General features: G+C 41.9%; 1 protein-coding gene and 1 long non-coding RNA gene across 4 annotated transcripts in view; one reads left to right on the top strand and one right to left on the bottom strand.

Annotated features, from left to right (window-relative positions):
• The window catches only part of pdzd2 (PDZ domain containing 2), a 293,772-nt gene that overhangs the window by 256,765 nt on the left and 19,942 nt on the right, over window positions 1-17,065 (bottom strand). Inside the window, exons 3-4 of the mRNA XM_088374954.1 lie at window positions 6,973-7,433; window positions 4,921-5,425 (exon numbers count right to left, since the gene is read on the bottom strand). Coding sequence (XP_088231080.1) covers window positions 4,921-5,425; window positions 6,973-7,433 — 966 coding nt within the window. The remainder of the gene's footprint in view (window positions 1-4,920; window positions 5,426-6,972; window positions 7,434-17,065) is intronic.
• On the top strand, window positions 446-9,001 carry LOC148398433 (uncharacterized). Of its 3 annotated transcripts, none has more exons than XR_015858450.1 (3): window positions 446-881; window positions 5,198-5,385; window positions 6,967-9,001. It is a non-coding gene; the product is annotated as an uncharacterized LOC148398433 (long non-coding RNA). The 3 variants fall into 3 exon arrangements; XR_015858452.1 differs by lacking the exon at window positions 446-881 and adding an exon at window positions 898-1,201; XR_015858451.1 differs by lacking the exons at window positions 5,198-5,385; window positions 6,967-9,001 and adding an exon at window positions 2,101-2,745.

Below are 17,065 nucleotides of genomic sequence, written 5' to 3'. Positions count from 1 at the left end.
ACAAATTTTTACTTGATCATTAACATATCACTTACTTACAAGTATAGTTGACCACTTCACATGTTATTTTTAGTATAGTTGATCACATGCTTTTATATCTTTATCTTGAACATATTCAAAACATGAAAAATAGAGAAAAAATCAAATAAAGCAATTAACACTTTAAAGCGCCATATCCAAGGCCACTGTCTCCTGTATGCACATTTGCTCCATTTTTGCTCCTCTTATATTTATTATGTTATTTGTTTATTTATTATTTATTCATCACTCTTATTTATTCATTGTTTGTGCCTTCTTGTTTTTATTTTTTTGTGTTGTTTACTTGTATTCATATTGTGTACTATGTCTTGTCACCGTGGGATAGTGGGAACGTAATTTCGATCTCTTTGTGTGTCTTGGCATATGAAGAAATTGACAATAAAGCAGACTTTGACTTTGACTTTGATGAAACAACCAAATAAACAAAACAAAAAACTACAGCTGAAAAAAGAAAACTGTTATTTTCAGACGAAACTGGATGAGGGCGCTCTAAATTTCACCGTTGACCGTGACTCATCAACTGGGAGGGCTTAACAAAAATGGCACCAAAAAGAAACACATATTCTGCAGGTTACAAACTTCAAGTTGTAAAATATGGAGCCGAAAACATTAATCGAGCAGCAGAAAGAAAGTTTGGAGAACCGTGATGTAGCAAGGGATTACTGTAATTTGAATTTCAAGTGACGTCAGTGGCGCGGCGCGGCGGTTGTTTACATAAAGGACAAAGATTCGATCAGAGGATGACGAAGGGCCCCACTACCGGCATCAGTCGCGGCTTTGTTTGAAAGTGACATGGAGGACGAAGCGTTTGAAGGATTTAATGATTAGGAGTGATGCAGAAGGTTTGGAAAAAAATGTTGTTTTTGTTATAGTTATTTGATATATACTTTATTTCGTGTAGCAATTTCTATATGTTTTTATCGTTACAGTTCATAGTTGTTGGCTCGTTGAACTCTTGTTTTGTTAAATAAAGGGCCGTTTACCAAACCCACGTCTTCCCTTGTACTTTGTTAACGCTACAGTATATTTATATACTACATCTGTGGAATAAAAGGAGTCGCAACTGACCCACAAGGCTGATGTCAGCTGCTCACGCGCGGCGTTGTTGACAAAGGACGAGACATTTGACCGATGGATTTAATGATTTGGAGTGACACAAATGGTTTGATAATATTGTTGTTTATGTGATAGTTATTTAAAATGTAGTTTATATATTATGGGCCTGTGGAATAATTTGAACTGCGGTGCGGCACACGGCATTGTTGACAAAGGACGATCGATAAAAGACGAGAAATTTGATCGCTGGATTTTATGATTTGGAGTGACACAAATGGTTTGATAATATTTTTGTTTATGTGATAGTTATTTAAAATATAGTTTATATATCGTTGTATGGGCCTGTGGAATAATTTGAACTGCGGCGCGGCACACGGTATTGTTGACAAAGGACGATCGATGGATTTAATGAATTGGAGTGACACAGATGGTTTTATAAACGTGTTATTTATGTAATAGTTTTTTTAAATAACTCTGAATGTTACGTCAGGCCCGTTCTCAGCTCCTCGTTTGTGTTTGTCACGTTAGCATACCGTATCGTTTAGCCTGTTGTTGCTCGTTCATGTCTGTTCTTGGTGTTGGATTTTGTCAAATAAATTGCCCCCCAAAATGCGACTTATACTCCGGAGCGACTTACATATGTTTTTTTTTCACTCTTTTGGGCATTTTATGGCTGGTGCAACTTGTACTCCGGGGCGACTTATAGTCCGAAAATTATGGTAAATCATTTGTGGAATATCTTATGAACCCAAAAGCTAAAGAAAAAATCATGTTCATACCACTTTAAGTCAGTACTGTGCTTGGAAGAGTAAAAAGATGCTTATTGGCTATTCCTATTTGTTTGACAGTTTTATTTAATTTATTCATTTTTTTTGGTATGGCGCCGCTGTGAGTGGCAGCCTCCCAGCAGTGTTCTCTCATTTCCTTTTTATTTCATTCTTTTCTCCTTTTTCTTTCTTTCTATTTGTCCATTCGGCGATGCTGGTGCCTTCTACCGCTCTTCAGGGTCTGCAGATCGCTTCGGATGGGATATTTTTTTTCCCTGGGTCCGGGATGGCTACGTACATCGGTCGGGACCGGCGTGACTCTACGACGGCTTTCTGCTCATCTGGCCGGTGCTGACCGGGTCCCACGTCTTGGCCTCGCAGCCGCGACCCCTGTGGGGAGTCCGCTCCCTCGCGCTCGTCGGAACCAACGACCTCCGCCGTGCCAGCCCCATGATAACCATCTGCACGTGCCCCGACTGGGTGCCCAGGACGCTGCTCACACGTTTGCCTGTTTTGGGATGTTTAACCGATTCACGACCACGGTCTATTGGGCGCCGTTGAACTTGGCTGCCCTTACACCTGTTTATGGACCCCGTGGAGGCTATTTTGTGTGTTTTGGGGTGTTCTTTGGTGTTGGGGTGGCTGGTTGGCCGCTGTTACTTTTTTTTCCTTTGTCTTATTGCTTTGCTTTGATGGCTTTTAACTTTCGCACTTACTGGCTTTCTTTGTGGCGCCGTTGTGTGGCAGCCTTATAATAGCCTATCAAGTTGCGCTCATGCCATCTGTGTGTCTTTTATATACCCACTCTGTGGTATGAATACTGCTGGGGCCTGAATTTCCCCATCCCCGGGATCAATAAATGATCAATCAATCAATCAATCAATCAATCAATCAATCAATCAATCAATCAATTACTGACTTTTCTTCTGACATGACAACATGCGTATGGTCTTCTTACTGTTAAATTGTCCCTTGAGGCATTAAAATTACAAATATAGCTCAATTATAAATAAATTATGAGAAGAAAGCACACTTGACAATATAAAATAGGTCGACCATTCATTTGCATTTTAAATGTGTATCTAGACACAGCAGCATGGGGTGTTTAGTAAGCGTCCTCCTCAGGATGTTGTCTTGGCGACTGTGAGATTAAACTTTAACTGTCATTCATGTATGCAGTCTATACAGAACAAAACTTTATGCATTTGGCACATACTGTATGTAGTCTGCATATAGTATATAGTGTACATGGCTAGTTCTCCCAAACTGTGGTCCAGTTCCATGCTCATATGCTAACTCATGTAAAGGCTCATTATTTTCTTCCCTTCAGAACTAATCGCCGGATTCACTGCTTATAATATTCCAGACGTGCTGGGATAAAATAAACATTTTGGATTTGATTTGTGTGTGACTGTATTTGAGCGGTAGAAAAATAGCTCTTGCGACCACTTACTGATGCCAACACAGTCATTCAATTAGGAACGCTTTCTACCTTGAAATATATCAGCTTCAGTTGTTACCAATGAACTGACAGTATAGCAATAAAACACAATAGCTTTTAATAGTCACACGCACGCTATCCGAAATTCATGATACATTGTCATTAAAAAAATGTATCAATTAATTACCAATGTAAAATAGTAACTTAAAAGTAATAACTGACCTATGCCGACAGTAATATTGGAAAGACACTTGGGTAACACTTTATTTGAATTTTGTTCATAACACTGTCATAAGACTTTCATATTCATGACATGACAACTGTTATGAACATTAATAAATCCTTATGACAGATGTCATTAAGTGTCAGTCTTTAAATTATGTCACTTTTGATCCAAAGTTGACATAGTTTCATGTCTTTGTCATGACAACTTGACATATAAATTGTCATTTTTTATGCTAAATTGACATTGTTGAAGATGTCTTTGTGGTCATAATTTGAGATAAACGAAACAATGTATGTCATAAACATGACGTAGCAGACCTAATTTTAAAACGTCAAAAAAAAAATCTTTCTATATCTTAACATGACATTAAACTGTCATACATGGAAGGTTTTGATGGTGCTTGCGTAAATTCTTTGGCAGTACAGTGCTCTCTTGTTTTTCGCGGGAGATGCATTCCAGAACCACCCGCGAAAAATCCGATGGATGGATGGATGGATGGATGGATGGATGGATGGATGGATGGATGGATGGATGGATGGATGGATGGGGTGGATGGATGGATGGATCGATGGATGGATGGATGGATGGATGGATGGATGGATGGATGAATGGATGGATGGGGTGGGTGGATGGATGGATGGATGGATGGATGGATGGATGGATGGATGGATGGATGGATGGATGATGGATAGGGTGAGTGGATGGATGGATGGATGGATGGATGGATGGATGGATGGATGGATGGATGGATGGATGGATGGATGGATGGGGTGGGTGGATGGATGGATGGATGGATGGATGGATGGATGGATGGATGGATGGATGGATGGATGGATGGATGGATGGGGTGGGTGGATGGATGGATGGATGGATGGATGGATGGATGGATGGATGGATGGATGGGGTGGGTGGATGGATGGATGGATGGATGGATGGATGAATGGATGGATGGATGGATGGATGGATGGATGGATGGGGTGGATGGATGGATGGATGGATGGATGGATGGATGGATGGATGGATGGATGGATGGATGGATGGATGGCTTGCCTTGGCTAGATGGGTTGTGTGAGTCGGTAGGTGTGTTGGTGGTTGAATGACGGATGGCTTTCAAATGGTCACAATTAATAATACGAAATAATACGTTGAAGAATCTGAGTTCGAAGATGAGACAACTAAAGATGATGTTTTAGATCCGCTCTAATATCAAAGCAGTAGAAACTTAGTGATCACTGCAAGGGACCAGTAATTTGTTAAATAAATTGAGATAACATATTGGCAAAAGCAGGAGCATCACATAAAAATAATGCTACTGACAAGAAAATGAGAAATATATGGAACTGAAAATAACACACAATCATCCATTACAGATCTAAAGATGCCTTCATTACCTGGTTATAAAGACGACTGGAAAAATAATTCCTTTCGCTCTCCAACAGTTGACTGTGACTCCTTATAGGCAGCGCAGCAGTGCCTCTGCAATGATGATGGGGAACTTTGAAATGAGGAAAGGTGCAATCACTTTCCTGTGTTGGCATATGCGTGGCGAATATATGCCTTGTTTTTTCATTTGAGGGGCTGACTTCTTTATCGACGAAGTGAGACAAGCTGAAGTCACTATAACGCTGAAATTCTGAGTCAGTGTCATCTTTGTTCTCTCTTCTGCAGCGCGACCTTGACGTGACACCAAGTTTGCGTGTACGTTTGCACGTTACTGGACTGCCAATGGAGTCGGAGGAAGTTATGCACTGTGGCTGGTCATCACAAGAGTCATTACTGATGGGAGTACTAAGACTGTCATCAACACCACAAGGGGGAAGAGGAGCTTTTCGCTTGACTCGCCGCAGCAGGACAAGGTAAATATATCCTCCATTCCAGCATTGATCTGCCAGGTAACTGGAAATAAACATTCAAATATAGGGAAAGGTTAAGTGAGGTTAAATACACTGTACATAGCTTTTCACAGCAGGCACTCTAACATTGGACAGTGTCACCAGTGCCAGTGGTGAAACAACAAGAACTTTAGCCTTCTCTGCAGCTTTAGTCGATTGGTGTAATGAATAACAATAACTACAACAATAGGACATTTGATTTGATCATCGTCAATCAAACTGTCAAAGTTGAGAATGTGATGTGAATGTCCTCTAATAATTATAATTTTAAATGTTCAGGGGTTGAATCTGAACCAGGATTTGATACAGTGGGAGAATGCACAGAATAGAAGTCCATTTATGCATAATATAAGATGTTCAAAAGACTGACAAAAATCTATGGCATGACACAACTCAGATATTCTGTGCACAAAGAACCTCTGCAGTTACGCAATGAAAGCTATTACACCAAGGTAAAGCCCTAGTTATACAAGTAGTAGACAATTTGATTTACAGTGGTACCTCTACTTATGAACGCCTATATGAACTTACAAACTTTTTGAGATACAAACCAGAGCCTTGCGATTTTTTTGCATCTACTTACGAACCAATTTTTGACTTCCGAACCAACACCCAAGCCCCCCCACCCCCTCCTTGTCTCCTTTGCTCTGCCAATCCCTGTTTGTCTTGGCACGTTAGGAGTGTAAAAAACAAGTAGTGTAGTCGAGTATGTCTCTTACGACGATCTATATGAAACTCGAAATCATGAAGGAGCATGGCAAAAGCATGTGTATCGTCAAGCTCGCAAGGGAGTATGGCAGGTGTTGTGCCAAAGTTGGTACCTCTGTGAAAATTAGTATTCCGTCGCAGGAAAACGCACACAGATTGAGTGAAAGGTGGAAGCTGTTGCCGTGCAGCAGACAGTACTAACTTGTTTTCAATAAAAACATGAGGAACACACTTTTGTGTTTGTCAATTTCATCTTTAGAAGCTCGGTTCCTTTTCTTTTCTTTTCTTTTTTTAAGTTCTCACTAGCGTTCCGCGCGAGGCACATTCAATGACCACTCACCTGGTCGGAAAACTCAATAATAAAACCAAAAAGTAATGTACCTACGTGAGCACATTACAGGGAGTACATGGAAGCATACAAAAATTTATTAGCCAGATTTTTTTTTGTCTTCTCAGGGGTATTTCTAGCAAGTGTCGAAAGTTAAAACAGGTTCCCCTCTCCCCAAGCAAAGTTAGGAGGTCAAGAAAAAAGTGACATTTATTTGTTGTTATGAAGGTTTGAAAAAGCAAAATCAAAACTGTTGTTTAGGTTTTCTGTGTCTTTTACACCGAGTAATAGGGCAAAAAGTGTGACTTTTGGGATAGTTTAACATGCATAATTTGCTTTTACATTGATACCTATGAGAAACGTTGCTTCTACTTACAAACATTTCTACTTACAAACCCAATCGCGGAACCAATTAAGTTCATAAGTAGAGTTACCATTGCATTAGTAAGTATTTAATCTTTGCAATCTTCACACAAAATGTGGTTGACTGGTAATACTTTCTTCTGTAGACATACCTGGCTCCATTAACATCCACTCCCACCATGAGCTGTCCATTCAGTGACAGCAATTCATCTCTCAGTTTGATTCTGCCAGAGCAGGCTGTTGGGCTTCCTTTTCTCACTTCTGTTACCCAGATGCAGCCCACGTGCATGATGGGGCTCTGATCTCTTCTCCTCCTTGGCCCTCCCTTTTTTCTTCCATCAGGATCCCCAAAAATTGGAATATTTCCAAAGCTAAGACCAAAATCAGGTGCATCGTTTTCATTTTTCCTGATAGAAATAGTATGAACTTCAACATCTGATCCTTCGTTGTAGGATGACAGGTTCGCTGATAAAACTGAGTGATCCTCAATAAAGTTGAAGTTGATGTATTCTACTAGCTTCTTGATAGCAGCAACACACAGGGACAAGTTCTCCAATTGAAGAATATTGTTATTGGAACCACTGCAAACTTTATCGACATTTTGGTCACATCCCTGTGAAAAAAAAAAACATAATCAAACAATCCAGTCAATTGAATGTTAATAGATTTAAACCATTGTAAATCCTTTGTCTTGTCTTTCAGGTCAATTTTACCCTATTCAGTGTTTAAAATCTTTAAATATATTATTTACATAATTCTGCATGAATTTTTATTCACATTTCATTTTCATTCATCATTTTCAAATTACCATATTTTTCGGACAATAAGTCGCGGGTTTCTTTTCATAGTTTGGGTGGGGAGACGACTTATACTGAGAAGTGACTTATATGTGAATTTTTTCCTACATTTTCAAAATTAAAAAAATAAAGTGCAACCGCGATAAACGAACCGCGATGTAGCAAAGGATTACTGTAATTTGAATTTCAAGTGACGTCAGCAGCGCGGCGCGGCGGTTGTTTGCATAAAGGACAAAGATTCGATCACGGGATCACAAAGATGACGAAGGGCCCCACCACTACCGGCATCATTAGCGGCTTTGTTTGTAAGTGACACGGAGAACGAAGAGTTTGAAGGATTTAATGATTTGGAGTGACACAGAAGGTTTGAAAAACTATTATGGCTTTTACGCACGACGGGTCCTACCCTACAGAGCTCTCTTTCACCTCCGTGGATGGAAGTCGGGGGCCGGTGCTCGGCCGGGTGGCTGTCCGGGGACGGTGGATGGGGCTCGGACATGGCTTTTATGCATGCCCGGTCCTATTCTACGTAGCTCTCTTTCACCTCCGTGGGTGGAAATGCCACCTCCGGGGATGGAAGTCTACGCCGCCACACGCCTGTTTTTATCGTTACAGTTCAGTAGTTGTCGGCTCGTTGAACTGTTGTTTTGTTAAATAAAGAGCCGTTTACCAAACCCACATCTTTCCTTGTACTTTGTTAACGCTACAATATAGTTATATACTAGATCTGTGGATTAACGACGAGGCTGACGTCAGGGCGCACGCGCGGCGTTGTTGACAAAGGATAAGGAATTTGATAGATGGATTTAATGATTTAGAGTGACACAGATGATTTGATAATATTATTGCTTATATAATAGTTACTTGATATAAAATTTATATATCGTTATATGGGCCTGTGGAATATTTTGAAGTGCAAGTGTCATGCGGTCACGTTTATTTTTCCGGTTTTCTGTCTCGTCGGTGTCGTAACTTTACTTCCTGTTTTATTTTGTCATCCCTTCCGTTTCAGTTCGAGTTTCCTTCCTCTGTGTTTGGTTGTCTTGTCTTCCCCGATCCCGATTGTGGCACCTGCGTGATTGGCGCTAATTGTCAGCACCTGCGTCCCAGCCCTTTTGTGTGTATTTAGTCCGCGTCTTCCCCTTGTCTTGTGCCAGTGTGTCTTGCCTCGTCCCGACCACCAGCGATTCTTTGACGTCCGAGCTCTCAGTAAGATTCCTCCTTTTTGTCTTGCCACAGAGCAACGCTTTTTGTTAGTGCCTTGATCCCCATAGCCTTTTTTGTCTCGCCCCAGTGCGACGCTTTTGTTTGAACTTTTTGCCACGTGTTTCCCTCGCAAGAGGCGTTTTGAGTTGTACTTTTGATCAGTGTGTGTGCTGGAATAAATCCGAGAAAAAACGACTCTGCATCCGAGTCCTCCGCCTTGTTCCCTGCCTGACAGCAAGTGCCGTCAGCGTCCTTGTTGACATAAAGGACGATCGATGGATTTAATGAATTGGAGTGACACAGATGGTTTTATAAACTTGTTATTTATGTAATAGTTATATGAATAATGAATGTTACGTCAGGCCCGTTCTCAGCTCTTCGTTTGTGTTTATGTCACGTTAGCATACCTATTGTTTAGCCTGTTGTTGCTCGTTGATGTCTGTTCTTGGTGTTGGATTTTGTTGAATAAATTTCCCCCAAAATGCGACTTATACTCCGAGTGACTTATATGTTTTTTTTTCCACGTTGTTGTGCATTTTATGGCTAATGCGACCTATATTCTGGAGCGACTTTTAGTCCGAAAAATACGGTAAATCGCCTTCTATTATGGATAAATTTTTAGTTTGAAATAAAAACAGGAAAATGCAATCCTTGCCCTGCATCATTTTGTTGTTTCTTTTCACAAGTATTCTTGTTATAATAATGATGTACGTCCAAAGAAAACATTTTTGATAATATTGACTAGTGGGCGGATCAATAGAGCACCTGTTAGCACGTCTGCTTCACAGTTAGTAGGGTGAGGGTTCGATTCCACCTACGGCCCTCCCTGTGTGGAGTTTGCATGTTCTCCCCGTGCCCGCGTGGGTTTTCTCCGGGCACTCCGGTTTCCTCCCACATCCCAAAAACATGGTTGGAATGCCAATTGAGCACCCCAAACTGCCCCGAGGTGTGAGTGCGAGTGCGGATGGCTTTTTGTCTCTGTGTGCCCTGCGATTGGCTGGTAACCGGTCCAGGGTGTCCCCTGCCTACTGCTTGATGACTGCTGGGACAGGGTCCAGCATGCCCGCGACCCCCATGGGGACAAGCAGTATAGAAAATGTATGTATGTATGTATGGATGGATGGATGTATGTATGGATGGATGGACATTTCATTAGGCAAATAAGTGCCTATCTCCTCTCCAAGCTGGGCCACAGGTACGGATATAGCGACTATTCAATAACAGTCTTCTTGCCCTTCTGTAAGTCGTCACCTTACTGTGGTGGAGCGGTTTGCTTGTCTGGAGTGTTAATCCCTTGGCGGGGTCATCCATTGCAAACAGCTTTTAGGTGAGGGACTAGACTAGGGCTGCGTAATTAATTGAATTTTAATCATGATTACAATTTTGACTGCAGACAATCTCAAAATTCATATAGAAATCGAGGAAAAACGATTACCCTATTGGCCCGAATATACAACGGTGTTTTTTTACATTGAAATAAGTGGGGGTCGTCTTACATTTGGGGTCTAGACATTATACATTAGACATTCACAACGCTAGATGGCGCCAGAATCTTTAAAGCGAATGCTGAACTTAACTCCCCAGACCAAAGCAAACCCCTGTCACGAAGAAGAAAACTAAAAATAGCGGTAGCATGGAGAAGAAAAATAAAAAATAGCAGTAAGAAAGAAAAGAGAAGAAAATAAGAGAAGAGATAACAGAAAATGGAGAAACATAGCGACAATCTGGAGAAAAGTGGGTCAAAGATCGGCCAAGTTAACCGGCAGCTGAGGAGAAGTTATGATGCAAACTTCAAGATGATGGTGATAAATGAGGCAGAGTCTTCAAACAATTGCAAAGCGGCTGTGAAATATGGTGTCACTAAGTGTAATGTACGGAGATGGAGAGCTCAAAAAGATCGCCTAAAAATACTCACAATCAGAGAAAAGCTTTCTGTGCTCCTCAAAGCGGCCGCTTTCAAGAGCTTGACAGAAGAGTGTGCGCGTACGTGAATGAGAAACGAAAAGGACAGGATCCCCATCAGCAGAGCTGTCATTCAGCTCAAGGCCGTGGAAATAGACAAAGAGCTAATCATACCCACCGCTGACTTCAAAGCAAGTGTTGTCTGGTGTAAAAGAATGATGCGGCGTAACGGACTAATGATGCGGTGTAACGGACTAACGCTGCGACGCAGAACAAGTCTAGCCCTGCGCCTGACCTCTGACTTTGGAGAGAATCTGTTTTCATTTCAGTGCTATATGATCAGCATTCTCACCCACTGGAACAGATTGGCAATGCTGATCAGACACCTGTGTTTTTTTGACATGCCAACACCTGTTACTGTACACAAGAAAGGTGAGAAATACGTTGTTATAAAATCCACTGGAAATGAGAAGAGCCGCGTTACCGTCATGTTAGCCTGCCTCGCAGACGGAACCAAACTCCCTCCGTATGCGGTTTTAAAACGTAATACAGTACCTAAGAAGGCGATGCCAGCTGACATTATGTACGTGCCCAGGAAAAGGTCTGGATGGAGACCGAGCTTACAGTGGACTGGCTCAAGGTTGTGTGGGGCAGACAGCGTGGGGGACTCAGAAAAAAAGGGAACATGCTGATTGGATGCATTTCGTGGACACTTGTCTGATCCAGTAAAAAAACAGGTGAAGGCAATGAACGGCTTAGTGATCATTCCGGGGAGAATGACAAGTCAGTTGCAGGTGTTGGATGTTGGGGTCAACAAACGATTCAAAGACAATCTGCAAAAGAAATACACAGAATGGCTCTTGTCTGGTGATCATGCACGCACACCGATGGGAAAGATTCAGAAGTACGTTTGCTCTGTGAGTGGATCCTCCCCACGTATGGGATGCAGTTTCCCCAAAGAGCATCATCCACAGGTTTAAAAAATGTTGCATATCAAATGCCCTGGACGGCAGTGAGGATGACATGCTAAGAGCAATGGACTGAGCACGTAGCCCTGGGGGGCCCCCGTGCTCAGCGAGATGCTGGCGGAGATTTTGTCGCCAACACGCACCACTGGCTACTGGACTTCCTCTGTCAGAGGCCTCAGGCGGTGCGTGTTGGCGACAAAATCTCCGCCAGCATCACGCTGAGCACGGGGGCCCCCCAGGGCTGCGTGCTCAGTCCATTGCTCTTCACCCTGCTGACGCATGACTGCACTGCGACCTACAGCGACAACCGCATAGTGAAGTTTGCTGACGACACGACTCTGGTGGGTCTCACCACGAAGGGCGACGAGACTCGGCACAGGTCGGAAGTTGACCTTCTGACCACGTGGTGCAGGGACAACAACCTCCTGCTGAACGTAAACAAGACCAAGGAAATGTTGTTGACTTCCGGAAGGGTCACACAAAACACCTGCCGCTGCTCATCAACGGTGCTGTGGTGGAGAGGGTGAGCTGCACGAAGTTCCTGGGGGTGCACATCAGTGAGGACCTCTCCTGGTCCGCAAACACCGTGTCACTGGCAAAGAAAGCTCAGCGCCGCCTGTACTTCCTGCGGAAGCTCAGGCGTGCATGTGCTCCTCAGGCAGTCCTGTCTACATTCTACCGTGGCACCATTGAAAGCGTCCTCACCAGTTGGATCGCTGTCTGGGGTGGTAGCTGCACTGAACAGAACTTGAAGGCCCTGCAGCGGATAGTGAATACGGCTGGTAAGGTTATTGGTGCTTCGCTCCCCTCCCTGAAGGACATTTACACCTCCCATCTCGCCCGCAAGGCAACCACGATTGCGAGTGATGTGAGTCACCCAGCTCACTCTTCGTTTGACCTTCTGCCCTCTTGGAAGAGGTACAGGAGCCTGCGCTCCCGCACCACCAGACTCGCCAATAGCTTCTTTCTCCAGGCTGTTAGGACCCTGAACTCGCTACCCCCTTCTGCGTAGCGTGTGGCACTTTTGCGCTATTTTCTGGAATGTCTGCTGTACGCTCACTTGCTCCTTTTTGCTCCTCTTATTTATTTGTTGTGTTATTTATTCATTATTTATTCTGCACGCTGTTTACTTGATTATCTATTGTGAGCCGTGTCTTGTCACCGTGGGATAGCGGGGAACGAAATTTCGGTTTCTTTGTGTGTCCTTGGCATGTGGAGAAATTGACAATAAAGCTGACTTTGACTTTGACTATGGGAGGAGCCAGCGGAGCCAAAGGATGGGAGTGAAAACAGTGACACTAAGCACAGCGAGGCGGAGGATGTTTGTGAGGAGTAATGTTCTGACATGACAGATCTCAGCTACTCTCAAGTTTACACCAGTTTGTATTATTTTATTGCAATGTTTTTCCTTATTCAAATTTGTTTCAAGATTACAGTTACAGTTAGACTTCACTATGATGGTTAATGCAGTTATAGCAATTTTGTTGTTTTATCACAATAGATTGGTTTATTAAACCAGAAGCCATCCATTTACAAATGTGACTGCACTTTATTTTACATATTTAAATGTTCAGATATTAAGATATGATAGACAGTTTTTGCATGATTTGAATGAGGCAAAATAACATCCATTTTCTCTCGAATATATTGTTATAATCATTTGTTTCAGATGTACTGTAATTATCTTCTGTATAAAAAATAAATTTGGTATAAAAAAAAGTATTTTTTGAGCACTTCTTCTCATAATCAGGGTCGTCTTATATTCGAGCCAATACGGTATTTCATGTTTCTGTTCTGAGACGTGCATGCGCAACTCGACCGCTGCGCCCCTGCGTGTGTGGAGAGTGGAAATCCAAGACATATTCAACAGGCAGTGCCTGAATGCGAAAGACCATGTCACTGGTTTATATTTGGACGATCGTGAACTGTAACACATTTTTGCTCCATTTTAAATGGCAGTTTACTTTCGTTCAAGGATGCCAGATTTTCTCTTCCTAGATTTCAAAATAAAACCCAGCTGAACACACTGTAAACAAGGGGGGAGGATTTGGCAACTCCAGTCACAAACCATCGCGTGGCGCGTGCGTCATCAAAATGCAACGAAAGCGCGACAGCAGACGATGAAAACTCATTCCGCCAGAAGAGCGGCCTCACTCGGCCATTTCTTGTCAAACGGCAACAATAAGTTATCATCCTGTGAGAGCATTCAGGAATTTGGCGTTCAACCATGAGCTACACCGAATGAGATTGTTTTTGTAGTTTTAGTCATTTATTTGGACTTTGCAGCTTTACCTTTGCACTTTTATGTCCCAAATTCTAAACACTGGTTCTTTGAGCAAATACATTCACTAAAAATTAAAAGTTAGGTAAATACAATGTAATTTTATTTTGCACATTGAATATTCCTCATGCTATTTAAATGTCATGTTATATAAATATGAAAGAAAGATTAATGATGGTGTGAAGACAAAGTTTCATTCATTCATTCATTCATTCATTCATTCAATAACTAATAGCTAACTAGCTAACTAACTAGCTAACGCTCGCCACGCAGCTAACGCTCGCCACGCAGCTGCTTTCAAGAGTGAAAGAAATGAACGTGGAGAGGAATTAATAACCCCAAGGATCTCAAGAGTGAAAGGAAAATACGCTTGTAGCAGTATTTTCCGCCTAGCTTGGACGCACTGCCATCACGGCGCCTCTGAACCAGTGTTGAAATGCTGTTGGACACTCGTTTTACCACCTTTTTACCATGCCGACGAAAGTGGAAAAAGATCTTAAGGAAGAGCTCGATTTTCTGACTGCGGAGATGGAGGCCGTCAGACTGGAGCAGAAAACAATTCTCAACTTGGTTGAAGAAGTTAAAACGCTACGACTACAACTCAATGAGAAGGAGAAAACAATTGCACATTTGGAAAATCGAGTGTCAGTACACAAGAATGAACGACATAATTGTCACTGGATTTGAGATTAAATCCCGGTCATTTGCCAGGGCGCTGGCGGGTTTTATTGAGACCAACCAGGCCGACTCAACCAGCGCGGAGCAACAGGTGACAGCCTTTTTCCTGTCCAAGGGCATAGAACTGGATGGGCGTAGCATAGAGGCCTGTCACCCACTCCCGCAGAGAAGGACAAGCGACAAGCCTGCTGTAATACTGAGATTTGTAAACCGAAAACATAAGACGGCACTGTTAAAACAAAAGAAAATGCTGAGAGGATCCGACGTTTACCTGAATGAGCACTTGACCAAAAAGAATGCGGATATCGCCAAGAAAGCTTGCTTTTACGAAATGTCAGAAAGATCCAATCCACATGGACAGCAAACTGCAAAGTGTATATAAAGCTGAACGGAAAGCCAGAGGAATCCAAAGGGATCCAGAGGGATGGTCGTCACAAGTATAGAAGAACTGAACAAGTATCAGTGACAATCAGACGACAACTACACAAGGTAACAATGCTGTCTACTTATGGACTGGCTACCTGTGGAAATGACTGTGGACCGAAATGGCATTAGACTCTTCTGATATAGTTGAACTCACTGAACATAACATGCATGGATTTGAATAAAACATTGACCCTAATAGCAACTTCTTTAAGAATGTAAACAGCAATTGTGGTTATTCTACAGATGACCAATTTAATGCCAAAATCAATGTAAATCAAGGACTGTCAATTATCCATTTTAATAGCAGAAGCCTTTACGCCAACGTTCAACATATTAAGGAGTACTTATACCTTTTTAAGAATCGATTCTATATTGTAGCTATTTCTGAGACTTGGATTAACTCCGAGAAGGGTGCATATTTTGAGTTAAAAGGTTATGAACTCAAGTACAAGAGTAAGATGGATAAAAAGGGAGGGGGAGTGGCCTTGTTTGTAGACCAGAATCTCAACTTCAAGGTGATCGAAAATATGACTAACTATTGCTGATGTAATGGAATGTATTAGCATAGAAATCGACATGGGTAAAAAAATAAATGTAATTGTTGTGTTTATCGAGCTCCTGGCTCCAGCATTGACATTTTTAAGGATATTATGGAGGGATTATTTGCCATTACAAATCAGAAACTGAACTTCATCTGTGGTGATCTCAATATAGATCTTCTGAATCCCAACAAACATAAACAGACTGACGAGTTCTATGATACATTGTTTAGTATGAGTCTCTTTCCCATGATCACCAAGCCAAGCAGAGTAACATCACATTGTGCCACTCTCATTGATAACATATTCACAAATAGCTTGGAGAACAATATCATTACTGGGTTGTTGCTGAATGATGAACCGTATTTTTCTGACTAGGAGTCGCTCCGGAATATACATCGCATTAGCCATAAAATGCACAATAAAGTGAAAAAAAACATATATAAGTCACTCCGGAGTATAAGTCGCATTTTGGAGGAAATTTATTTGACAAAATTCAACACCAAGAACAGACATGAACGAGCAACAACAGGCTAAACGATATGGTGTGCTAACGTGACAAACACAAACAAAGAGCTGAGAACGGGCTTGACGTAACATTGACAGTTATCCAAATAACTATCACATAAATAACACCTTTATCAAACCATCTGTGTCACTCCAAATCATTAAATCCATCGATCGTCCTTTATGTCAACAATGCCGGGTGCGCGCCACTGATGGCGGTTGCCCTTCAAATTATTCCACAGGCCCATATAACGATATATACATGATATATCAAATAACTATTATATAAGCAATAATATTATCAAACCATCTGTGTCACTCCAAATCATTAAATCCATTGATCGTCCTTTATGTCAACAATGCCGGCCGGTTGCGCACCTCTGACGGCGGTTGCGCTTCAAATTATTCCACAGGCCCATATAACAATATATAAATTATACATCAAATAACTATTATATAAGCACTAATATTATCAAACCATCTGTGTCACTCCAAATCATTAAATCCATCGATCGTCCTTTATGTCAACAATGCCGGCCGGGTGTGCACCGCTGACGGCGGTTGCACTTCAAATTATTCTACAGGCCCATATAACGATATATAAATTATATATCAAATAACTATTATATAAGCAATAATATTATCAAACCATCTGTGTCACTCCAAATCATTAAATCCACCGATCGTCTTTTATGTCAACAATGCCGGGTGCGCGCCGCTGACGGCGGTTGCACTTCAAAATATTCCACAGGCCCATATAATCATAAACAACAATTTTATCAAACAATTTCTGTCACTCCAAGTCATTAAATCCCGTAATCGAATCCTTTGCCCTTTATGTAAAACACCGCCGCGTATGCGCCGCAGTTGCAGTTCAGATTACAGTAATCCCTTGCTACATCGCGGTTCATTTATCCCGGTTTCACTACATCACGGATTTT

Source organism: Syngnathus floridae, chromosome 5 (assembly GCF_059516105.1).
Source record: "Syngnathus floridae isolate MCC-2025c chromosome 5, RoL_Sflo_1.0, whole genome shotgun sequence".
NCBI classification, from domain to species: domain Eukaryota; kingdom Metazoa; phylum Chordata; class Actinopteri; order Syngnathiformes; family Syngnathidae; genus Syngnathus; species Syngnathus floridae.
Note: the sequence above shows the minus strand (reverse complement) of the source record. Positions and strands in the feature narration are given on the sequence as shown.